This window comes from Planococcus citri, chromosome 3, assembly GCF_950023065.1.
Source record: "Planococcus citri chromosome 3, ihPlaCitr1.1, whole genome shotgun sequence".
Lineage (NCBI taxonomy): Eukaryota > Metazoa > Arthropoda > Insecta > Hemiptera > Pseudococcidae > Planococcus > Planococcus citri.
The window spans coordinates 76,999,932-77,025,963 of record NC_088679.1 but is presented as its reverse complement, the minus strand read 5'-3'; the positions used below and the strand labels follow the sequence as shown (position 1 = coordinate 77,025,963).

The 26,032-nt window shown below is 34.7% G+C and overlaps 2 protein-coding genes across 2 annotated transcripts; both read right to left on the bottom strand.

Annotated features, from left to right (window-relative positions):
- Positions 1-573: 573 nt before the first annotated feature.
- On the bottom strand, positions 574-6,890 carry LOC135839384 (esterase E4-like). Its single transcript, XM_065355383.1, has 8 exons — positions 6,447-6,890; positions 6,220-6,357; positions 5,596-6,153; positions 5,325-5,487; positions 5,074-5,246; positions 1,199-1,358; positions 947-1,087; positions 574-858 (listed from the first exon to the last, which is right to left on the bottom strand). Exons 1-7 carry the CDS (start codon positions 6,750-6,752, stop codon positions 1,011-1,013), a joined length of 1,575 nt encoding a protein of 524 aa, XP_065211455.1. The 5' UTR covers positions 6,753-6,890; the 3' UTR covers positions 574-858; positions 947-1,010.
- Positions 6,891-6,982: 92 nt separating this feature from the next.
- On the bottom strand, positions 6,983-25,980 carry LOC135839381 (endoribonuclease Dicer-like). The gene is made up of 26 exons (XM_065355379.1): positions 25,579-25,980; positions 25,309-25,489; positions 25,102-25,227; positions 24,838-25,013; positions 24,533-24,761; positions 24,292-24,440; positions 24,022-24,211; positions 23,811-23,935; positions 23,481-23,721; positions 23,286-23,398; positions 23,054-23,186; positions 19,095-19,307; positions 16,753-16,926; positions 16,216-16,441; positions 15,958-16,109; positions 14,570-14,763; positions 14,279-14,490; positions 14,013-14,194; positions 13,719-13,931; positions 13,506-13,647; positions 10,279-10,463; positions 9,899-10,184; positions 9,587-9,810; positions 9,319-9,487; positions 7,526-7,601; positions 6,983-7,418 (listed from the first exon to the last, which is right to left on the bottom strand). Exons 1-26 carry the CDS (start codon positions 25,719-25,721, stop codon positions 7,238-7,240), a joined length of 4,635 nt encoding a protein of 1,544 aa, XP_065211451.1. The 5' UTR covers positions 25,722-25,980; the 3' UTR covers positions 6,983-7,237.
- Between the last annotated feature and the right edge of the window lie 52 nt (positions 25,981-26,032).

Below are 26,032 nucleotides of genomic sequence, written 5' to 3'. Positions count from 1 at the left end.
GGCAAAAATAAGCCTTTATTATTTTGGACTTTAGGAATGGGCGTAAGAGGGGTTGAAAACACATAAAGTTAATCCTAATCGATCTGCCATATTTTTATGAATATTTTTTTCCCCGCATAGAAAATATTAAGCTGCGTGTTTGGGCGAACTGGAATTGCAGGAGGGAAATGAGGAGCGGCTCTTGCCTCTAATATAGGTACTCTTTCTCACTTTGTTATTTTTACATAATTGCTCATCGAATGAAATAATTATCAACGTGATCGTTTCAGTCAGTTAAGTCGACGTAATTAAACCTTTATTTGCCTTATTTAATCGTTGCGATTTTCCAAGACCTTGTTATTCTTTTCATCTCGACCCGGTAAATTGACCATGAACCATAAATATTACGCAATTGTTACGTTCGCATTGAACTATCATTCAACTCTTCCTCTGTTCAGGTGACATTTTCCACTTTCCTCGCAACAGTGCAGCCTTCGAATAGTTCACGGATGTTGTGAAAATTATTCTCATTCTTGGAGCTTGCAAAGTTGAAAAAAAAATCGAAAGTTTATTGTTTAGAAATTACTACCACGGTTCGATTAAAAAATATGTACTTATTTCTATAAAAACGCAAATGCTCGGCAGGTACAATAGAGTAAAATAATGAAATTGAAGAACAAGAACAATGTAAGAGAAGTAGAGATACATTCGAAAAATTATTTCTTTAAAAATGAATGTTTCAAATCTTCCCAAAATTCTACTCGTTTACCATTCAATTTACCGTCGATCATTCGCAAATCATCATCTATTTGTAAGTAGCAAGGGTTTTCCACTGCTGAAGGTCGCCAGTGAACTGATGCATCTTTAGAATTAGGATCTCTGAAAAAAAAATAATAACCCGGATGAATATTCGCACATTTTGAAGATAAGATAATCGTAATAAATTAAAAAATGAACAATTAATAACCCTGTTTTAGCAAACGTAGTGATGAACTCGGTGAAGGTTTCTATAACGTGACGAGTTTTTGGTGTCAGAGAATCGGTCTTATTGCCCCATCTGTATTCTGTGTCGGCCCGCAGTGGTTAAAATCAGATTCATGACATGCTCCTATCAAGTTTTAAGAAAATTTGTACCGATTAATACAGCTTTTGAAAAGGAATATGAAAAATTAGATGTCTAGGATTAGTAGGTAGGTAAGAAAAGATGCTCAAACTTCACCTTTTAAAGGTTCATCAAATTGAGATGAAATGTATTCGTTTATGGTGAAAGCATTGCCTACGAAATTAAACTTGTAAACGAATACTGATGATGGAAGATCCGCAGAAATTACGTTGATTAATGTATCGTACACGTCTGATAGAGCAGCATCTGTCAGTATCTGGAATTTATAAGCAGATGACGTTTCAAAATTTTTGGAATTTTGACTATAAATAATAAATATGTATCTGCGATACAAACAAGTACACAAATAAATCGGATAGATGAACTCAGAACTTTCAAAGTTTGAACCAGTATTAATTTTCAATATGCCATAGTTAGCTTTTACCATTTTTTTCTCGAATTTTTATCAAAATTGTAGACCTTGCAGGTCACAAAGGTGTTGAGATTCCATTTTAAAAATTAATTTGTCGAAAAGAGGATTTAAAAGTGTCCCCATTAAATTTTTCAACTTTTCAAATGGTAGCCTTCAACTTTTGTTTTCATTATGAAAAGTTGAGCTTCCCCTCAGAAAATTCAACCGAGTCTTTCCCCTCCTCTCACAAACAATGAACAATGGCGGTCATTTTACCAGAGTATTGAGAGGAACATGTGAGAAAGAATTGCGCGAAGTCGGAGTAGGCTACTCGACTTCAATTTTGGTTCAAGTACCATGATGTAGGGTTTTGTTTGAAAAAAGGATTACTTATTCATTAGAATTCTAGCTCAGAAATTGAAAATGTTCAAAAAATTTCTACCCAACATTGATTTATTCATTTTTTTTTTTCGAATTGAGAAGGCAGTTCATTACAAAAGGATAAAAATAGTTTGCGTGATTAGCAAGACTTTTTCATAAAAAAGGAATTATTTAAAAAAATTTTGACCCCGAATGAAAAATTTTCAAAAAATTATTACGTCTTCATTTTTAATTTATTTTTATTGATTTATTTTCACCAAAATTGATTTATTTTATTTTTCTTGAGGATAAAAATAGCTGGTGGGTTTTCTTACTTTGAATGAAACATTTTCAAAAAATTGTTGCACACGTCATTTTTTTTTTTTTTTGTTTAATTTCCCATTGTTTGGAGAGTTTCGCGGTAGAGTTTTTCAACTTTTTCTTTTAAAATGTAATAATTAGAAGAATTCTGACTCAGCATTGAAAATTTTCAAAAGCTTTTCAGCAATGTTGGCTATTTTATTCCATTTTTCCTGATTTTTTTCAAAAAAATTTTACTTACACACTTCATTTTTTATTATTTTTTATTTTTCAATGGGTGGTGGGGGGGGGTGGAGTCTGGGTGCTTTATACAAGAGGATCAACTCTGTTTAGGGAGTGTCGAGATCAAGTTTTTCTTTTTGAAAAAATATTTAATAGTCCAGCATATTTTATGCCAATAGAAATATTCGAACTTCCGTATCCGATTTTCTAGGGCAACCTGTTTCTTCTTGCCAAAAAAATTTGGCCCTATTCACAAAATGGCGGCCATTTTGATTTTTGGTGAATTTTTGAAAATCAAATAATATAATCAAAATGAGAAAAAAATCAAAATTTCACCAAATTGACTTAGAAAGCTGAAATTTGAGATATATCCTATTTTCAACCTACCAAATAGATTTAAAACGGTATGAACTCGTTTTGAGCAGTTCTGGAGCCTCCAGCAGATTTTTCAATGCTCGAAATCTCAAAATAAATTTACCAAACAGAGCTGGAAATCCAAAATTTACTCTGCACTTCAACTTAAACACGCTATTATGTCGATTGTTGAAAAGTTTCAGTCATTTTATAGCCTCCAGCGACTTTTTGAAAATTCCTAGAGCCTCCAGTAGATTTTTGAAACGTGAAATTTCCACAAATTTTCATCAAATGCAGTTGGAAAGCCAAAATTTTTTCTGTAAACTAAGTTCAATACGCCATGAAGTTAACTGCAGGTAGATTTCAAGTCGTTTTGAAGCCTTCCAGCGATTTTTCGGAAATTACTGGAGGGTCATTCCACGTCAATTGGACCAAGAAGTGGTAGGGGGATTCGGCGATTTTCTTGAAATTTTCCCTGTGGAAAGACCTTCCAAAAGGATGACCAAAGGCGCAAATCGCAGCCCTCTAGCCCATTTTTAAACGCAGCCAGGGGGTGTCAAAGTTTTCAGTGATCCTAAAATATCATCCATTTTAGCAGTGGATTACTCAATAACCGCGATACCTACCAAAATGGAACTTTTGCTCATAGTTAGGGGTTTTGAAAGGCTTTTTGGTGATATCATAAAAATCAGTGTTGCCACTTTTTTTCGTACAAAAAATCAGTTCAAAAAGTTTCGAAACGTAGTTTTCATATCGTTCCGACTCTCAAAAATTCTGAAAAACATATATTATGGACAACTTTTCATGGTGAATAACATATTATTAAAAAATTGGGATGGTAACATGTTGCAAAGTCGATTTAAAAAAATTTTAAATTTGCGAAAAAATGCTATTTTTTGATTTAAAACTTGAAAAAAAAGTTTTGAGAGGTGAAGTTGACCAATTTGACCCCTATTTTTACGTATCTTTTGAAAAAGTTGAAAAAACCCTTTCACTCGATGAAATGAACTCCTCACAAAAAAATCAAAATTCGAAAAGATTCAAAAAATGAACAAATTTTAATTTTTTTGTTGTGAGTGTAATTTTTGTCAACTTTTTCATGAAATACGCCAGAAAGAGGTCAAAATAAGACAACTGAATAAATTAAAACTTTTTTTGATGATTGAAATTGAAAATTGAATTTTTTCAAATTTTGATTTTTTGTGAGGAGTTCATTTTCATCGAGTGAAAGGGTTTTTTCAACTTTTTCGACAGATACGTAAAAACAAGGGTCAAATTGGTCAACTTCACCTATCAAAACTTTTTTTCAAGTTTTAAATCAAAAAATAGCATTTTTTCGCAAACTTGAAATTTTTTAAATCGACTTTGCAACATGTTACCATCCCAATTTTTTAATATGTTGTTCAGCATAAAAAGTTGTCCACAATATATTTTTTTCAGAATTTTTGAGAGTCGGAACGATATGAAAACTACGTTTCGAAACTTTTTGAGCTCATTTTTTGTACAAAAAAAAGTGGCAACACTGATTTTTATGATATCACCAAAAAGCCTTTCAAAACCCCTAACTATGAGCAAAAAAAAGTTCCATTTTGGTAGGTATCGCGGTTATTGAGTAATCCACTGCTAAAATGGATATTTTAGGATCACTGAAAACTTTGACACCCCCTGGCTGCGTTTAAAAATGGGCTAGAGGGCTGCGTTTTGCGCCTTTGGTCATCCTTTTGGAAGGTCTTTCCACAGGGAAAATTTCAAGAAAATCGCCGAATCCCCCAACCACTTCTTGGTCCAATTGACGTGGAATGACCCTGGCGCCACCAGCAGATTTTTCAATGCTTGAAATTTTCAAAAAGTTTTACCAAACGGAGCTGGAAATCCAAAATTTATACTGCACTCCAATTTCAACACACTATCAAGTCGACTGCAGGTGGGTTCAAGTCATTTCGGAGCCTCCAGTGACTTTTTGAAAATTCCTAGAGCCTCCAGCAGATTTTTGTAGCTTGAAATTTCCACACAAAAAATAATGGCCAAAGAATGTTCACCATAGTATTAAATTTAATAGAAAAAGTTTTAAGCTCTCCTGATCAGAAATTTAGCAAGAAATATTTTTGAAAACAACTAGGTACCTTTTTAAAATAGAAATTAATGAAATTTAAAATCAAAAAGAGCCCCTGTTAATTTTTATATTCTTTCGAAAAAATTTTGAACTCTTCTAATTTGAAATTTGGTCAGAAAAATATTTGAACATGACTAATTCCAAACTTGCTTATTTTGATAATCTTACAAGAACTGCAGATAGATGAAATTTGAATCATTTTACACATACGTCACATTTCGTCGACAAAGACGCATTTTCCACGGTTTTTCCTTCGCAGTAAAATTTTTCAACTTGGTCTCGAATCAGTTTTATTTCACCATCGTTTAAATCATACCCCCATCCGAGGTAATTCGAGCGTATCAGCTTGAAAAAATTTTCTTTGGTGTTCTTTTGGTAAATTTCTAAAATACATCAAACATGAAGTTACAAGTGTAGATAACTCAGACTACTATTACTGAAGAAAATTAGTAGTAACAAACTGGTGAGTGCCATGGACGCTTCTCGTTCGCAAAATCCAATCATAATGGGTATTCGAGCTGTTGATTCGATCTGTTGCTCACGAGTTGATAAAGGTAGAACAGCATCATCGCCCGAATCAATAGTTGTGACAAAAGGTGTAGTTACAAACAATGTAGCTTTATTCTAGTCAAGAAAAAAAACACAAATTCATTAAATTATTATACTTAGGTACCTACCTACCTAGTACCTATTTACATATTTCACTAAAGATGTAGAATACATATAACTCACCAATTGAATAAAGATATCAGGTCTATAAGCAAACACTTCCTCCAAATCCAATTTCTTATAAAACGAAAGTAATTTCTTCTTATCATCTTCATCTTTTTTTGCGTAACCTAGTCGAGTAGCGATATCCAATGCCAACGAAGCATTCTCTTCGGCAGCCATGTGCAAAGGGCAAGTTTTATACATACCCATTAACAAAGCTTTATGAAATAAATTCTTGGTTTTCGGTATTATCATCAATTCCTGAACTAATCCAGCTCCAGTGCCACTTCCCATCAACGTGATATTATCAGGATCACCTCCAAACACACTGATATTTTCTTTGATCCATTGTAAACTGAGTATTATATCTTTCAAACCCTGATTTCCCGAACATTCCTTTAGACCTAAGTTCAGGAAACCTAAAACATGCAGTCTGAATGCAACGCACACGTAGACAACGTCATGATGCATGATATATTCGGGAGATCCATAATACCACGGATCTGGTGATCCATGAGCGAGTCCACCAGGATGATAACAAACGATTACCGCTTTCGGAGGGTCGTTTTTTGCAGGAATCTGTCAAAAAATGGGATATATTTTCAAAAATTCGTGTATAAAAGTACTGAAATTCTGGTTAATTACTTTTGGAATGTAAATATTGTTGTATAAACAATCCTCTGATCCGGTTATCTCCTTGATCCGCATAGAATATTGCAAACAGCCGTGTTTTTCCTTCGTACAATCCAAAATACCTTTCCATGGTTTCACTTTGACAGGATTCTATAAACGAGGCGAAAAAATAATGAAATTAATCGTATCGATAATACCATAATATTAATTAATTTCCAAATACGTGACATTTTTTTTACTTTAAAACGCGCATGTCCGGCAGTTGATTGCCCATAAGGTATTCCTAGGAAAGAATAATATTCCACTTCTGAAAACGCAGATTGTTTTCGAACTCCGCGAATTTTACCTTCGTTTACTTCTAAAATAACTGTTTTTTCTCTCATATTGCTCGCTCCAGTGTACCACGCGATGTACTGCTCGGCTGTATTTCTCATTTGAGTCATTTCTGATGTTTTTGCGTGGAATTTTTCGGTTGAATGACCTTGTGTATTATCTACAGGTGGTCTGTCGTGGGAGAAAACGCTGATATGTGACACATGCGCCATTTTTGCATCGGTCACTTCGTAAATAAAAAACAGTTTGCGTAAACTGTTGATTATAAATAGGGGGCTCAAACATATCGAACAACTATTGGATTTGGACCTTTTCTCTCACTCTTGCCCACCTCCCCGGCTCGCATCGAGTTGATTCAATCAATATTTCTCTTTCTTCTCAACAAAATGAAAATTATACAGTGTAATTCCAGTTCATTATAACCCAAAACAAACAAACAAAGTATACTGAAAAATGTATTACAAAAAAATTAAAGTGATACCTGCATTATCACTAAATTTCAGTCCTACCAGGTACTTGAATTTCTTAGTAAAAAAAAATAAAAAAATGAAAAAACATTGTCAAGTCACTATAAAATAATAATACATTTTTTAAAAAATAACAATAACGAAAGGAAACGAAAAAAAACAACTTAGAGAGCAATGACTCAAATTACAAAAACAAGGAAACGAAAAAAAAAAACTTAGAGAGCAATGACTCAAATTACGAAAACAGTCTTCTTGTAAAAATGCTTTAAAGCTGATTTCGCAGCTGCTCGTTTACAATAATGCTTATTTTCTCCTCTGCCGTAAAACGAGAATTCTTTGTTATCTTTTATAACGCTCAACTTCATTATCATTTTGTCCTCAGAGTATTTTTTCAATTGCGGATGATCTTTACTGAAATCACAACGAAAAATACGCGTGGATGGTAATAAAAAATCTATTCATTTTATCCGGAAGGCGGAATAGGTACACATTAAAAATAAAAACAAAATTATACGTACGTAAACTTCACTTTTGCATTGGGTATTTCGTAAACAGCTCTTTTCGGATTTATTGGAATATTACGAGAGAATTTTTCTGAAAATACATAGAAATAATTTATCAATAACATTATGTTGACAACTTTCTGCCTAAGAATGATTCCCCATCTTAATTTGCTCAATTTTTCTCCAAGCTGATGTCATCAGAGTCTATTAATTTGTCCCAAAAGACTCGATTAAGGAAAAAAGTGGAACTGAAGAAAATGGCAATTTTTTTTTATTGGTCTATTAAACAATCACCAATATTTTAAATTTCATTCCAATGTTACAGGGGGTTTAAGATGAGCCATGAGACATGTCATTTTTGTCAGCTTTCTGAGAGCACAGGTCACTGAACCCTTCAGTGTCTTCTTTTCAAGAAAATAAGCATAAATTCCAACTTAACATCCTCAAAAAACTTGTCAAATGACGTATTAAATGGCATTTTGTCCTTGTTCAAGCTGAAGGGGAACAGGTTAGATGAGTCTGATCGAAAAAGTAAGCAAGGATTCGAATACAGCACCCTAAAAAACCCAACAAACGACATGTCACACGTCCGTTTCAATTTTTTGGTATTTTTGCCATGTTCAAAGAGGGGGAGGGGGTCTTAGAGGGGTCGGATCGAAAAAATAAGCCAATATTCGAATTCAGCGCATTCAAATCAGTAACAATCGATATGTCACATCACTTTTAAATTTTTTGAATTTTGACCCCCCCCCCTCCCCTCAGAGCCCGCAAACATGGCAAAAATTACAAGTGACATGTGACGTATCGTTTGTTAGGTTTTTGAGGGTGCTGAGTTCGAATCTGCGCCTAATTTTTGGATATCAACCTTCGGTGCCTTTCTAGCTCCCATTTTTGAGGGAAAAGTTCGAAAAATGTGAGTGATATGATGAATTCTGAACTTCTGAAGATTTGTTCGTTGAACTGAGCGTTCAAGACGGATTTTTATGGTGATTTTTTTCGAATTTCAAAGAGGTAGTTTTCCATTGTTGTACTTATCAAATCAAAGTTGAGCTTTCGTTTTTATTTTACAATTTTGATTATTGATTTATGTACTTTGAATTTTGATCAAAAGTATCCGACACTTCTGGGCCCCCTCTCTCAGTCAGTGCCCTTCAACGCACCAACAATTTAAAATGACATGAGACGTGTTGTTTGTTGGGCTTTTGAGGGTGCTGAGTTCGAATATTTGCTTACTTTTTGGACACGACCTCTCAAGTTTTGAAGATCTCTCTACAAATATAATATTTTTAACTTTTCGCCTCATATATGCCGGTTTAAGAAAACCAATCAAAGATGTCAACAAAGGAAATCGTTTTTTTTTTCAATCTGCTCGAGGTAGTTTTTGTATCTTGAAAAAAAAAAATCGAGAATACTGAAAAAATCCAAATTTGTACTTGAGCGTTTGAAATAACTGAGGAAGATGGAATTCGATATCAATTTCTGAACTAATTTTCATCATTTTTACTCAAAAAGTTAATTTGAAATTAAAAAAAAAAAAATACAACACGAACCGAAGTTTAGATTTTTACAAATTTATTAAAAATCGAAAAATTGATTCAGGCTGATCCGTATTTTCTGTTATGAACCTTTCAAACCAAGTTGTTTTCAAAAATGGAATTTCCCGTTAAAATCGAGGTGAATATCCTGGGGGGGGGGGAGAATTATAAAGATCTTTTGGACAAAATCACAGAATACCAAGTCAATAACAAGGCAAACCAAGATGGAATGACCTTTTAGTAAAATACCATGAAGTGCAAATAAAATCGTACCAATTTCTTCTTTCATGAAATGGTAGTAAATTCTCCAGACTTCCTGCAAATTGTTTCCAGAGTCCAGATAAATGGCTCCAGCCAGAGATTCGAAAATATCGCCCAACACTTTAGGCACTACCACTTCTTCAGCCAGCTCTGTACCATCTTCCGTAGTAACCTTCATCACCTGAAATAAATTCCAAAATTATTATCGAGCTCAGACATCATTCGTCATAAAATTTACAATTCCAAATATTTCAACGGATAAAAATCTCAGAATATTTACCTCAATTCCACCAATTTGATGATTATTACGCTTCTGGTACTTTACAAAGTTATCTATCGCATCGGTTAATATTTCATTGTCGCTCAATAAAAATTTATGGAGGCCTAAACGAACGGAAATAGCTCCGAAAGTGTTATTGTTGACCAAAGCGGACCTCAAGTCGGTCAATTTACCAGGAGGTAAATCGCCACAATATTCATAGATGTAGCTAGTTATTAAAAAATCTGGAACCAGAAAAAATAAATATTCAACAAGTTTTCGTCGATTTAATCACACAATTTTGAAAAATTTCAAAGCAATAGCAATACACACCCAAAACAGCATCGCCAATAAATTCCAAAGTCTGATAACAATCGGTCTTCGTATTTCCAAGGTACGAAGCATGAGTAAAGGCTTGCAGAATGTAAGCCTTATCTCGAAACCTATACGACAATAAGTTCTCCAATTTCTTATACTCCGGAATTACCGTTTCGATCGCAAGTTCACGGTTTTCAAGTAACGGCGAAGGGGCTTGAGTGTTCATCACTTCGTTATACTTCGATTTAGCTAATATACCGAAATAATTCAGTAATTGGTAAGCTGGTTGGATTCCTCCGGTCTGTTGTTAAACACAAAAATAAGGTTTTAATAGCCTTAATAGGAAATATTGTTTTAATAATGCATAATTGTATTCGATATCATGGTGAACATACTTTTACGTAGACTCCTACTAATGCTTCGACAACATCAGCGATGGTTTTATCGCTGACGAATTGTTTTCCGAAAAAACACTTTGTTTTTTGGTCTTCTTCTCGAGTATCCGTGTCATCGTCTATCGTTGTAATGAATTTTTCAACGTCATCCTTCATGGTCGCCAAGGTATTTTTGGATAGAATACCTGTAATAATTACACATAAAGAAGAAAAGTTGAAATTATTTCAATATTTTTATGAAAATCAGATGACAAGGACCAGCCTCTGATTTAAACGAGACCTTGATTTTTGGAAAAAGCATGATCTGAAACCCACATATGACCACAAATTCAACTCCCCATATAAATTTTTCGATTTTTCAGCAAAATTTTGAAAATTCAGAATTGACCATTTCTGACTATTGCGATAGAGCGGGAAAATAACGTAAAAAAGCGAAGGCGAAAAGGAAAAAATTGGCACATCAATTTTTTCTTTGGGAATGTGTTCAGATGGACCCCCTGAACTACCAAAAAAAAACCCGACCCTCCTACCCCTGGAGCAAATTTTTTTAGGAGGCTAAAACCGGTTGCGATTCACGTTTTTTGCATTTTACTCCGTAAATATTAGGTTTACGATAAAAACTACCATGACAAAAAATGTTCCCCTTCAAATTCTCGATAATTTGATACTACTCTCGATACCCATCCCTCAAGGGGGTGTCTAAAAAAACTGGTGGAAAGAGTAGGTGTTTCAAAAAAATGTAAGTCCAGTAAATTAATCAAAATTACCACTTAATATTATTCGTTTTCGCTCAATTTTTTTTTACATAGTCTACACACCCAACTACTAATCAAACCACCGTTGATTGGTCTGCAACCCTCCCCGGGGGTTGGTGGGGGGGGGGGGTGCTTGATTTTTCAAGTAACACACAACTGAATCATGTATTCGAAAAACGAATCTGGACGTGCGATACTCGTATATCGAAGAGTATGTTTTCGAGGTCGCTGAATACAAATATGAACTTATTTTCTGGGTCTAACCCCTCAAAGCCTCTCTGTGCCCCAAAAAGGGGGTCAAAATTTTGAAAAATCGCGAAAAGTCGAGTGATATATCGAATGGTATGTTTTCGAGGTCGCTGAGTACGAATATGAACTTATTTTTTGGGTCCAATCCCTCGAAGCCCCCCTGTGCCCCAAAAAGAGGGTCAAAATTTTGAAAAATCGCGAGAAGTCGAGTGATATATCGAATGATATGTTTTCAAAGTCGCTTAGTACGAATATGGTATTATTTTTTGCCCCCAACCCCGCAAAGCTCCTAACTGCCCCAAAAAAGTCCAAAGTTTTGAAAATTTTTGAAAAGTTGAGTGACATATCGAATTGTATGTTTTCAAAGTCGCTGAGTACGAATATGAACTGTTTTTCTGCTAACGAGTCCTCAAAACCCCCTTACGCTCCCCTAAATAGGATAAAATTCTGAAAAGTTGCCAGAAATCGTGCAATATTATGTCGAATATTATATTTTCTAGATCGTTGAAAACAAGACTGTGGACTCATTTTCAATATATCACTCATTTTACTCTTTACACTTCCCACCAATTAATGATGTTAAAATGCGCGCATATTCATTTTCATTATGCATGCTACGAAAGTATAAGTTTTCCGTAGCTAATAAAAGCAGGATAATTTCTCATATTTTATTTTAAAGGAAGGGGAGATGTTCAATATTACTACAATCGATTTTTTTTCACTACCTACTTTAAAAAACATTTTGATTTTTTTTCCAATTCAAAATTTGAAAATGTTTAGATTTTTCCTCCCTAATTTATCATTACTAGAGTAAAAATTTCTAGAAATTGAAATTTCCAAAATAAGGGAAGAATAAGTGGGAAATTGAAAAATTGTTGATTCAAAATATGAAAATACGAGCCATTTTTTCAAAATTACCTCAATATTTTTCAGAAAGGGGAGGCCCCAAATTTTTGGTTTATGATTAAAAAATAGCAAAAAAGACAAAGCAAGACAATTTCTCGAATTTTATTTGAATGGAAGGGGGAGAAGTTCAATATTATTTTTTCACCACTTCAAAACGCATTTCGATTTTTTTTTTCAAATCAAAATTTTCAGATGCTTTCATGTCTCTCCCCTCTCCCCTAGAAATTTATCATCACTTGGTAGAAAATTTTTAGACATTCATATTTTCAACAAAAAAAAGAAGAAGAATAAATAATAAATGAAAATAGCAAAAAATTTTAGTTATAATATGAAAAGACAAGCCATTTTCTCCCAAAAATACTTCAATTTTTTTCAGGAGGAAGTCTCAAAAGTTTTGTTTTGTGATTTAAAAACAGGACAAGTGAGTAGGCTACAAATTCGATATATCACTCGACTTATCGCGATTTTTCAAAATTCTGACCTCCTTTTTGAGGCACAGGGGAGCTTCGAGGTGTTGGACCCAAAAAATAAGTTCATATTCGTACTCAGTGACCTCGAAAACATACCATTCGATATATCACTCGACTTTTCGCGATTTTTCAAAATTTTGACCCCCTTTTTGGGGCACAGAGAGGCTTTGAGGGGTTAGACCCAGAAAATAAGTTCATATTTGTATTCAGCGACCTCGAAAACATACTCTTCGATATACGAGTATCGCACGTCCAGATTCGTTTTTCGAATACATGATTCAGTTGTGTGTTACTTGAAAAATCAAGCACCCCCCCCCACCAACCCCCGGGGAGGGTTGCAGACCAATCAACGGTGGTTTGATTAGTAGTTGGGTGTGTAGACTATGTAAAAAAAAATTGAGCGAAAACGAATAATATTAAGTGGTAATTTTGATTAATTTACTGGACTTACATTTTTTTGAAACACCTACTCTTTCCACCAGTTTTTTTAGACACCCCCTTGAGGGATGGGTATCGAGAGTAGTATCAAATTATCGAGAATTTGAAGGGGAACATTTTTTGTCATGGTAGTTTTTATCGTAAACCTAATATTTACGGAGTAAAATGCAAAAAACGTGAATCGCAACCGGTTTTAGCCTCCTAAAAAAATTTGCTCCAGGGGTAGGAGGGTCGAGTTTTTTTTTGGTAGTTCAGGGGGTCCATCTGAACACATTCCCAAAGAAAAAATTGATGTGCCAATTTTTTCCTTTTTAAAACTGCTATTTGCCTGGTCTAATTGATACAGGGGTCATTCCGTTTCAAATGGTTTTATGTGTAGGCTCCTGTTTCCAGGAATTCCAGTACCTACCCGAGAATTGATCCGCATACGGAATTCTCAAATGAAAAATCACCGAAAGGCGAGTTATTTTATCTTCCCAAAGTGCTTTCAGAATCGGCGGTAATCCAAATCCAGGAGGACACCAATTGGAATGAGCCGAGAAAGTATTCGTCTGAAATATAAAATACGTTCACGATGACAAAAATCTGCCAAATTATGAAATTCATCGAGAAAAATGCTTACTTTGATGAACGACGCGAGATTAAATCTATTGCCACAATACAATAGATTACGATTACCAACCAATTTGCTTTTCAATGTGGTTAGATAACCTTCACCACGAGTGATATTTGCGCGGAAAACGGTAACCGAAACTGCGAATTTTAGAAAACTATCTCCGAGTGTTTCCAGACGTTCTAGATCAAGTATATCGTTACATCCGGCAGGAGTCAACGCCTGAAAAAAAACATTAGTAAGCTTACAATTTTGTCCCGATTTTGCGAAATTGTGTGGCTTGTGAAAATTTCCCAATTTTACCTGGAATATCTCTTTCTGTCTGGGACCTTCGTACGTATGTTCCTTCAATGTACTCAGGGTCGGCAGATGGTTTGTTTCAGGAAGGCTTCCACTTATACTGACCTTAGCAAAATCTTCTTCGCAATTTTGAACATTTTTTGGTATATTATATTTATCGAATATTGCGAGAACGTCGTTTTCGTCTGAAAAAAAAATAAACGAGAGTGTTTTAGGAAATATTGATTATGCGTTAAAAATTAAGTACGATGATGAAAAATTCAAATTACTTTTACGCCATTCCAATCTGCCTATTCCCGCTTCGATTACGATTTTTTCTCGTAGCTCTTCTGCCAACAGAAGATGATGTAAACGGTGCAACACCGTAGGCAAAAGAGTAGCCTTATACCAATAACGAGCCGGAAACGTCTGCTTGATGCAGAATTCGGGAACCAAAAAAAATTCCTGTCGCTTTTTTTTCGATTGTTCGCTAGATACACCTCTGAAATAAGACAAAATGCGAGGTTAATTTTGTTTTAAAAAAAGAAAGTTGTATATTGGAAATTTCATTTTTAGACAACCTTGGTCGAAGGCAATCCAAATTGTGAGTAATAGCTCGAGCTTCCATCAGCGGTTGATTTGGGCTCAACGCTTTCAAATTGTGTTTCTTCTCGTAGTAATCGGCGAACGAGCCGTGTTTTCCGCCATGGAAAGGTTTGCTCAAATTCTTACGTTCGTCTACGTTCGTGACTATGTAATACATCTTGGAATTCGTCTATAAATCAAACATTCAGAATTAATGAATTTTAGACACGTCTCATGTCATTTTAAATTGTTGTTGGTGCGTTGAAGGGCACTGCCTGAGAGAGGGGGCTCAGAAGAGTCGGATAATTTTGATCAAAATTCAAAGTAAATCAATAATTACAATTGTAATAAGTAAATAAAAACGAAATCTCAACTTCAATGAGTACAACAATAGAAAACTACCTCTTGGAAATTCGAAAAAAGTCACCATGAAAATCCTTCTTGAACGCTCAGTTCAACGAACAAATCTTCAGAAGTTCAGAATTCATCATATCACTCACATTTTTCGAACTTTTCCCTCAAAAATGGGAGCTAGAAAGGCACCGAAGGTTGATATTCAAAAATTAAGCGCAGATTCGAACTCAGCACCCTCAAAAACCTAACAAACGACACGTCACATGTCACTTGTAATTTTTGCCATGGTTGAGGGCTTTGTTGGGGGGGGGGGGGTCGAAATTCAAAAAAAAATTAAAAATGATGTGGCATATCGATTGTTACTGATTTGAATGCGCTGAATTCGAATATTGGCTTATTTTTTCGATCCGACCCCTCTAAGACCCCCTCCCCCTCTTTGAACATGGCAAAAATACCAAAAAATTTAAACGGACGTGTGACATGTCGTTTGTTGGGTTTTTTAGGGTGCTGTATTCGAATCATTACTGATTTTTTCGATCAGACTCAACTAACCCCTTCCCCTTCAGTTTGAACAAGGACAAGATCCCGTTGGAAGTGTCATTTGACAAGTTTTTCGAGGATGTTGAGTGAGTTGAAATTTATGCTTATTTTTCTAAAAAGAACCCCCCCTCCTTCCCAATATATTTTTAGCCTTAGTTCGTCCGGTATTTTGATTTTGTTCAGGGTGGAGAGGGCCGTTAGATCGACCCGATCAGAAAAATGAGTATAGTCGGATATGTACAGTCCTTTCAAACGCCCAATCAACAACACGTCATATGTCACTTTTAATTTTTTCCAGGATTGAGGGCTCTGTTGAGGGGTGGGGGGGTCAAAATTCAAATAACAATTCAAAAATGATGTGGCATATCGATTGTTACTGATCTGAATGCGCTGAGTTCGAATATTAGCTTATTTTTTCGATCCAACCCCTCTAAACCCTCCCCTCTCCATCTTATACATGAAAATAATAGGTGTGGAAAAATCAACGTACCTGTCTTTTATACCAAGGTATCAAAACACTCTCCAAATAATTATTCTTATCGTATACGGTTTCTTTGCGTTGTTTTTCAGAAGGTTCTTCCACATCAAAAATTTCCCACTGTTTGATAACTACATCGAAATCTATTTCAAATCCATATTTACCTAAAAAAAAAAAATGGGTACTTTAAGTAGATACATATTGGGGCAAGGAATCAATTTCCAAATTGAATGAATACAAGTTACAAAAACAAATTGGTAAGTTTCTTACGTGATGGTTTCAACGGTACAATCAAGTATCCCGTGGGATCATTTTTTCCCGAGTAGACCAAGAATTTCTTCACAACTTGAATGGCTTTTAAGAATACTTCGCGATGAAATTTCGCAAGGGCCGATATTATTTCTTCTGTTATGGCGGTGGCGGCGTAAGAACAAAAATTTGTTCCGATACTGATTTCAACTTCTCCCAAATCGGAGAATACTGGAAAATCACAAACCTACGAGAAAATAGTTGTTCGATTAGATTAACATGTATCTACTATATAGGGTTCTTAAATTTATCCCCTAAAAAAAATCAGGAAAAGGGGAAGTTCTGTATTAGGAAACATCTCTGATGCGAAAAAAATGTCCAAATAAAAGTTGCAGAATATCAAAATTAAGCAAATTTCTCGTCAATAGAAAAATTTTTCGCGGAGTCTCAATGGCTCGTACAGAACTTCCCCTTCTCCTGAATTTTTGTCGGATTCAGAAGCTTGTGGTAAAACACTGACTACAAAAATACATTCAAAATGAGAAATTAATTACTTACCTGGGGTAATCGATTCTTGGTGATTATACCCAATTCGTAGGGAGATGTCAACAATTCGCCGCATTTTTTTCGATCATTTATGGTTGGTTTGGGATACTTCGGCTTGATGTGGATCACATGCAAGTAACATTTCTCATTCGCAACCGGACGGCAATTTTTCAAGTATTTTGGAACCTTGAATATGAATTTAAATTTAGAAAAAATCAAATACTGCGAACAGAAAATATTCTTACAAAGTATGTAGGTATCAGAACCGACGGAAAATTTTTTAAATCTGACAGAGCTCGATTGAAAGAGCATGTCAAAAAAAACTTCTATTCTAAATTTTAGACACTGAAGTGCATTTTCCTATTTTTTATGAATTTTTGAAAATCAAATTTGAGTCAAAAATGAGAAAAAAATCAAATGACATTTATGAAAAATGAATCTGGGACTGGGACTATCCTTCGATGTTCGGGAAAAATTTAGTTGGAAAAATCACATTTTCTCAAAATAAATTACCAAACATTTGATTTCCCGAATTAATACGTACCTCTAAACTTTTAGGCAATTTAGACAAAAAACGAGTGTTCTTTGCAATTTTGTTGAAAAAGTAAGATTTTTTTTTGCAATTTTGGCACATAAAAAATCTGACTGTTTGACAAATTATGACAAGAAGAACGCAGGTCTGTTTTCAGATTTTGGCTAAAAAAAACTTACACTTACTGGCAATTTTTACAAAAATGGGCCTTTTGTGAAAATTTTTTGAAAATTTGGAAAAAGTGGAGATTTTTTTGAAAATTTTGAAACAATTCTGGTAAAAAAGCAAAACTTTCTACAAATTTTGACCAAAACAAAGATGAGGTTTTTCTGAAAATTTTGGCGAAAAATAAAAATTTTCACAAAACATGGGTCATTTTACAATTTTTACAAAAAAGCAGGATTTTTTTGAGGTTTTGGTAGGCAATCGAAAAATAATATTTTAAGCAAATAATTACACAACAAAAAAAACAAGGATCTTTTTGGGATTTTGGCAGAAAAATTTGGACGTTTTTTTGGCTATTTTTAAGAAAATGGATTATCTTTACTAATTCCACACAACAGTGAGATTTTTCGCAATTTTGGCAAAAAGTTGAGATTTTTTGGTAGTTTTGATAAAAATTCTGATTTAAAAACAAGACTATAAAAATTTTGGACAAAAAAAGTTTTTTTTTGCAAGTTTGGCAAGAATAACTATTTATATTGTACAAAAATAGATTTTTTTTGGTTAATTTTTTGTTAATTTTGATTAAACGCCAAATTTTTTTGCAATTGTGACCAAAAAAAAAGGGAATTTTCCGCAATTTTGGCAAAAACAAGACCTCTTAGCAATTTTGATGAAAAATTGAAGAAAAAGAAAAGAACCAGTAATTCAAGTAATTCTACAAAAAAAAGGATCTTTTCAACAGTTTCTACAAAAAAGCGAATTTTTTGTAGTTTTGAAAAATAGAAAAAGATTTTATATTAATTTCGATTAAAAATTTTTTTTTCAATTTTAACAAAAACACGCACTTTTTTACAATGAAAAAAAAATCAAGAATTTTAGCATAAAAAAAGACGTTTTTACGACCTTGGCAAAATGAGACTTCTTGGAAATTTCGATTTAAAAAAATTGAAAACGAATCAGTAATTTAGGCCATTTTTTACAAAAATGGATCTTTCTTACAATTTCTACAAGAAGGCGGATTTTTTGGAATTTTGGTACAGAGAAAAAATTTTTGATCAATTTTGATTATAAACTGTTTTTTTTTTTTTGAAATTTTGACAAAAATTCTGATTATTTTTGCAATAAAAAAACAAGACTTTTTGGCAGTTTCTATCAAAAATTTAAAAAGAAACAGTCATTTTGCTAATTTTGACAAAACAAACATTTTTTTGGCATTTTGATTTAAAAAAAGGATTTTTGGCAATTTGGGGAGAAAAACTGGACTTCTTGGGATGTTCTTTCGACCTTTAACACGAAGAACTTTTCTGCAATTTTGAAAAAAAAAAATGAATTTTTTGCACTTTGCTTTATCCATCTGATTTAATCGAGTTCGGGGAAGTGGATTTAGGAAATCGATCATTCAAAAAAACGACAATTCGGAGTTATTCCATTTGGAAAATTTGTTTTGGGGAATGTCCGGAAATCCCACATCGAAAACAGGGAACAAATCAAATTTCAGTTCTCCGGGTGAATTTGGTAAAATTTCGATTTTTCCCATCATTGATCCAGAACTGTTATTAATGCATGATCTTTCAAATTTAGCTTTACCCGGTTCAAAAATTTTCCCGAAAGATGAGATATGTACTTCCCTCGTCAACAAAATAGTTAAAAAACATACTTTCATATCAACTTCTCTAACGGATGATTTCTTTCCATCGTCCTCTGTACCCTTATCATTCCAGTAAGGAAACCAATACTGTTCATCTTCCGGGTGTATAATTTCTCGTACAGGATGAAAATGATCGTCCAAGGCATTCATCTCGTGCAGAATTTTAACAGCTTTGAAAGCAACCGCGTGTTTAGCGTCAGTAATATTGCTGCATACTGGACCCTGTGAAAATAAGAAATAATTGAATGTTAAAGAAGAAAAGAGAAACGTTCACGTTTACGTATATATTACAACTAAATCGACATTCGTCAAAGATGTACAAAAAAATATCGTAGCTAAAAGGTTCCAAGGGTAGGAAGGGCGATGCAGAGGAGAGCAACCGGATGTCTTGCTTTCACCAACGAGGGTGTGTTTTTTATGCAATGCACTTCTCGCGGCTAAAGGTTGGACACAACACGTATTGTAATAACTCTGTAGACGTTATACACGCGTAAGGTAACCAACATGCCTACTAATTAATTTATCGAATGATATGATTCATATTTGATAACAATTACAGTATAACATGAGTAGAAAAAATGAGCTAACAAAATAACACTATCTCAGGGAACTTCTTACAATATCCCAAGAGGACTGACACCACTGTGGAAACCTCCGTGTGGAAGTTAATGGAGGTGTCAGTTTAAACATATGTCAGTCCTCTTACTTGATAGACTTCTCGTTGCGACCGACGGCGCCACAGTGGTCTGTGTAGAAAAAACTAGTTGACCAAAAATCGAGAAAATTAAATACGATTCGCAATCAAAATAGCAATCTTATCTCATTCTACAACAAAGATAGTATCGACTACTTTGACTTTTTTTAGTCGCAACAACGTTGACGGGGGAAGTAGGGGGGAAGATAAAATACATAGCTGATAATTCTGCTGAGACATGCATGATGTTCTATGATTTTCTAACCCAACTGATAGTGAAGAGAATTGTGATGTGTTGGTAAATTACGTGTGAGTCCACTTGAAAATTGAAATGTATTTTTCCATTTCTACTTAAATTTCAACATCATGAAGATTTATTCTAAAAAATGCAAATTCATGCAGAAAAGTAAGACCACTTATTTCATTCTCACAAAAGAACTTCTTGACGTCTCACACTCCGATTTGAACGGGACCGCGATTTTTGGAAAGAGCATAGTCTAAAACTTTCAAAACCAAATTTTCAGATACCCAAGTTCATTTTTCGATTTTTGGAGAACGTTTGAAAATTCAAAATCGACTGTTTTTGGCAATTTATGCTTTTTTTTTTTAAAGTACGTACTTGATCAGTAAAAAATGGTCACAATAAGTCCCAAAACTAATATTAATTACCCAAATCCAAATTTCACAATTTCCAGCCATTCTGGAGCCTCCAGCGCGATTTTCAATATGTATCTCCAGCATTTTGAATTTGCTCCAGAAGGCGTGAATATGATGTTGGGCAGCTAGAAATCGAGTTGTATATTACACTCGACCTGTTTAACGAGTTTATCCACATTTGAGCCGATTTTGGGAGACACCTCAAGAGTGTTTTTTTGACCATCTTTTTTCAAAATTAAAAAAATCCAAAAAATCAAAAGTTTCCCGTTTACGTGGAAAATTTTGAAATTCGCGCAAATCGCTGTATTTTGTCCAAAACTAACCCCCCAAATCCAAATTTCACAATTTTCAGCCATTCTGGAGCCTCCAGCGCGATTTTCAATTTCTCCAGAATCACCAGAATTTTGAATTTGTTTCAGAAGGCGTGAATATGGAGTTGACGACTTCAGGTAGGTTCAAGTCATTTTGGAGCATCCAGTGACTTTTTGAAAATTACTGGAGCCTCCAGTAGATTTTTGAAACTTGGAAAATTTCATCAAATGAGGTTAGCAAGCCGAAATTTACTCTGCAAACTAATTTCAATACAATATGAAGTCGACTGCATGATGGTTTCAAGTGGTTTTGAAGCTTCCAGCTACTTTTTAGAAATTTCAATTGTCGTAAAGACACGTTGAAACATTTCAAAAATTCACTGGAGGCTCCAGAATTACTTGAACCCGCCTGAAGTCGTCTTTTGAGAGTGTTGAAATTGGAGTGCATAGTTAATTTCAGCTTTCCATCTCCATTCGATAAAATGTTTGGGAAATTTCAAATTTCAAAAATTCACTAGAGGCTCCAGTAATTTTCAAAAAATTGCTGAAGGCTTCAAAACGACTTGAAATTTACCTGCAGTCGGCTTCATAGCGTACTGAAATTAGTTTGCAGAGTTGATTTCGGCTTTCCAACTTCATTTGATGAAATTTTGTGGGAATTTCGAGTTTCAAAAATCTGCTGGAGGCTCCAGAACTGCTCAAAACAGTTTGAAACAGTTTCCAATCGATTTGGTAGGTCGAAAATGAGGTATATCCCAAATTTCAGCTTTCTATGTCAATTTGGTAACATTTTGTTAATTTTCTCATTTTTGGCCTTTTGATTTTTTAAAATTCGCCAAAAATCGAAAAAGGCACTTCAGCACTTGAAATTTGGAAAGGTGATGAATTTTTGCCTGCTCTTTCGATCTACCTTTGTACAGTTTAAAAAATTGTATGCTAGTCCTATGTTGGAACGCAAAATCTACGATTTCGGCTGACCTGCCAATCAAAATGACCGCCATTTTGTAAGTAGGGCCAATTTTTTTTTTGAGGACAAGGGCTAGAAATGTTCCTTAGGACTCCCCCTTTGAGAAAAAAGTTGTCCCAGAGGATCGGCAGGGGGTGCAATTGATCCTTATGCGGGCCCCCCGACTATGGCTGGAAATGGTGAAATTTAGATTTGGGTAATTAATATTAGTTTTGGGACATATTTCGACCATTTTTACTGATCAAGTACCTCCTTTTAAAAAGAAAGCATAAATCGCCAAAAACCGAGTCAATTTTGAATTTTCAAACTTTCGCCAAAAATCGAAAAATGAACTTGGGCAGCTGAAAATTTGGTTTTGGCGGTTTTAGACTATGCTCTTTCCAAAAATCGCGGTCCCGTTCAAATCGGAGAGTGACACCTCAAGAGGTTCCCTTAGTATGTGTATTTCAACCCCCATACATTACTTTGTCCCTTATAAGCGCTCTTTTTTGAAAATAACCCATAAGTATACTGAAAAATGGGTCTGAAATGATGAAATACAAGCAATTTCAATACAAAATGTTCTCTCAGCATCAGGACTTTTTTTGATGCAATTATTGTTTTCAATAATTCTAGGCTGCATACAAAAGTAGATCAAATGAATCGTCTGTTAGTATCTTCGGCTCCCTTCATATCTTCAATTAAAAAAACTGTGACGAAGAAGAAGAAACCATTGTTGAAAGAAATTTTGAATTTGCTAGATATGAAGAAAAGTGACAAGGATGAAACTTCAGAAAAACTGGACGGAATACTTTGAATCTGTAGATCAAGACTTCATGATAAAATTGATGCTGCATTTTAAACATTTTGACACTTGCCACTTTCTGCACTTCCCCGAGTTACCTTTTGACCAATTTGTGAAAATAACCTCACAAACGTGTTCAGAAAGTTTAAGAACATGCAATTTGATACCTCACACGATTGTTTTTGGAAATTTCGAAGTTTACCCCCCCCTCCCCTCCCCTCCTTCTTGGGTTACCCTTTGGCCATTTCGTGAAAATGGCCTTAGAAACGTGTTCATGATGTTTCAGTACATGTATTTTGATACCTCACACAATTTTTTTGAAAATTTTGAAATTTACCCACCCCCCTCGCACCTCAATTTTGGGGTTTGGTCAAAATGGACCCCGAAAATGGATTTAGCGACCCACCTCCTAAACCAATTTTCAGAATTTCGGTCAGCTAGATTTTTCTACAGACCACTGTAAACCACCAGTAAGCGAGACGGCGGAGTGACGAGATCGGATTCTTGCTCCTTATATTGTAAAATTAAAGTTAAGAAAAAAAGACAAGTAGGTACCTCTATAATATCTTTAATCGCCGCATTCATAGGGAATTGCAATTTACAAATGCATCCGTCTTGTCGCTCATCATTTTGCCACCACAACGGAGTCAAATCCGTAAAAATATCCTGAGATAGAGAGGAACAATATCTGCAAGAAACGTAGGTAGATAAAATTTAATTGACGTTGAAAACCGAACAATAATTAATATTTTTAATCGTTCGGTCTCGACGATGAATAGTTGCATACCTGTTAATAATACTGATAGCTTGAGTTTTGATGAGAATAGCTCCATTAACCGTGGTATAAACTTCATCGTTATTATCGTAGAATTCGTGCGAAATATCGAACGAAGCAACCGCCTGTAAAAAAAAGGAAAAAAGCACCCTTGGTAATTAGGTACATACTCTTCACTTACACTTTGACCAAATTTTGTTAACGTACATTTTCTAATTTCTTCTCAAGATCTTGATAATCGTCGATGCTTTTAAAAGATTTTTCATCTTCTTCATCCATCAATAAAACGTAAGAACTGTCTGCCCTTCGAGCTCTTCCTTTACTCTGAACGTAGGATCTGAACGTTTTAGGAAAATCGTACATAAAGACGGCGTTGCAGTCCGGCATATCTATACCTTCTTCCAGTACGTTAGAAGCCACCAGTACATTAATTTTTCCGCATCTAAACCTATAAAAAAAACATTTGCTGAGCATTACCTAGTTCAAGTTCGTAAATAAAATGTAGGTTGATTTTTTTCATAAAAATAGGTATCTTACTCTTCCATGACTCTCTGATTGGATTTCTTATCATGAGCATCGTCTCTCGAATTTCTCAGAGGATGGGCAGATGATCCTATCATGTGATCGACCGCTAATTTGATTTTCATTTCTTTGAAGAATATCTAACAATGGAAATAAATAACAGATGAACTATAAATAATTAGAGTACTTCACTATCTCGATATACTCGAATCAAGTCGTCACAAACCTTGATAATTTCCGACAAAATTTTAGCAGTCATTCGTCTTTGAACGAATACGATACATTTGTCAGATGGGGTCAGGTTCTTTAACTGGGTTAACAGGTACGAAAGTTTTTCAGCGCAATTTTTTTCGATTTCGATCACTTTGACCTTTCGAGTATCCTCACTGCACTGCATTTCCATTTTTAGTAATTTCCTAGATGAAAATAGTAATACGAATCACAGAAATGAGCATACTGGTGAAAATATTTACTAGTTATACAAATTATATCTTACCTAATTACTTTCAGTAAATTGATCATCATGAGTAAAGCATCGCAATATACTTTTTCTTCTTTCTTCTCCGTCATAATACGTTCAAGTTGGGTAATGTACATATTACACCCAGAATAACAGAAGAATAAACCGTACTCTTCGAGATGGACCTATACCAATTTCAATAAAAATTCAATATAGGTACAACGAATGAAACCCTTGACAACTTCGTACCTACATGTTAAAGATTATACTAACTTACCATTAGATCAGTTAAACAATTTTTTAACATCTTGGCACGATTTTCTCCTCGATCGTTGAGTAACTTATCGCCCGAACATTGAGGTTGAGGAATATCGACATTTTTCAATTTAAGCGAGCTCAAAATATCGATGGGTTTTTCAACCAAAGCTTCAATTTGACTGGTGATTTTACGTGGAGATTGGTACCGAGGAAGTGGTTCACGTCGTTCTTTGGGTTTCGTGGAGAATCTGTAATAGTTAGGTGTTTTAAATATTACGTAACTCGTAAGTTTATTATTATAATACGTAGATATAATTAATTTACTTTTTGACTTCGTTAACGTGCTTCGAAGTAATGATCTTCGATCTAAATGTATTTTCCAAACAATTGAGTTGTTCTTTGAACAATAAACTCGTTGTGTTCGCATTTAGTAAAGTGGCACTCAACCCCAATACTTTAGGATGATCTTTTTCGTCGCATTTTTCAAACAACGTCATTACCTGGAACAATACAAAAAGAAATCACTCAAAACAATACAAGCCATAAGAATGTACCTTCGACAAAATCCGGGCATAAAATACAATTTACTTTTCTCATAGGATGATCGTGAACGGCGCTATGGCATTCGTCGCAAATAATCAAATTAGCGTTCTTCAAGCTCATGTGAGCATGAGTCAACGCATTCAGATAAATCTGGGAAGTCATAATCAATACCTAAACGGAAACATGACGTAATTAGTGTAATAAAATATCAACGATTAGAAGCTCAATATTGTCACGTTCAAAGATACCAACTTGAAATTCGTTTTGGGTCCGAGTCCAGAATTCTGATTTGTTCAACGATGAGTGCAAGTCTCCACTTATCGATTTGATTCTGAGCGAGCTATTTTTCTTGAGGAACGAATGATGCTGCTCTACCAGAGCGACTGTATTCACGAGGAAAATAGTCCTTTTACCACCTTTTGAAAGTGGTTTCCTGCCACAAAACATGCATAGGAATCAATATATACTGTACCTAATTTTATACAGTAAGTCTATAAACTGCAATCAAAAAATACTACTTACTGCAAATCATCCTGCATGTGTTTGATAATTTCTAATGCGATGAACGTTTTACCACTGCCTGTGGGTAGAAACAGAATAGCATTCGTTTGTTTGATTTTTTCGATGAGTTCGATTTGATATCTTCTTTTCTCAAATTCGGGCATGATTTTCGTCTTGAAAGTTATTCGTTGCAGTCTAAATAAATAGCACGTAAATCATTACACACTACACAAAACTACACGAGTATCTAATCGAGTAATTAGTATTAATACACGTAACACGAGTCACGAATGTACCGGAAAAACTACAGTGTAAGTATGATGCTGATGCAACAGCTTATCAGCTGAAGAGAAACACGAATGACGAATGAGAAATGGCGAATGGACGACACGTTTGGATTGAAGAATACAAAGTTCGTAACAACATCAACAGCTGACGGCCAAGGCCAAAACGGAACGGCCGGCACGATTAGGAA

Excerpts from the sequence above, each read along its gene's own strand:
- LOC135839384 (XM_065355383.1), bottom strand. The coding sequence starts at position 6,752 with ATGGCGCATGTGTCACATATCAGCGTTTTCTCCCACGACAGACCACCT. Across the intron at positions 5,488-5,595 it reads CTGATATCTTTATTCAATTG|AATAAAGCTACATTGTTTGT; the intron begins GTGAGTTATATG and ends TTTCTTGACTAG. Across the intron at positions 5,247-5,324 it reads AGCGTCCATGGCACTCACCA|AAATTTACCAAAAGAACACC; the intron begins GTTTGTTACTAC and ends GATGTATTTTAG.
- LOC135839381 (XM_065355379.1), bottom strand. The coding sequence starts at position 25,721 with ATGCCCGAATTTGAGAAAAGAAGATATCAAATCGAACTCATCGAAAAA. Across the intron at positions 24,762-24,837 it reads CACGTTAACGAAGTCAAAAA|ATTCTCCACGAAACCCAAAG; the intron begins GTAAATTAATTA and ends TAACTATTACAG. Across the intron at positions 16,927-19,094 it reads TTAGAGAAGTTGATATGAAA|GTTCCAAAATACTTGAAAAA; the intron begins GTATGTTTTTTA and ends TTCATATTCAAG.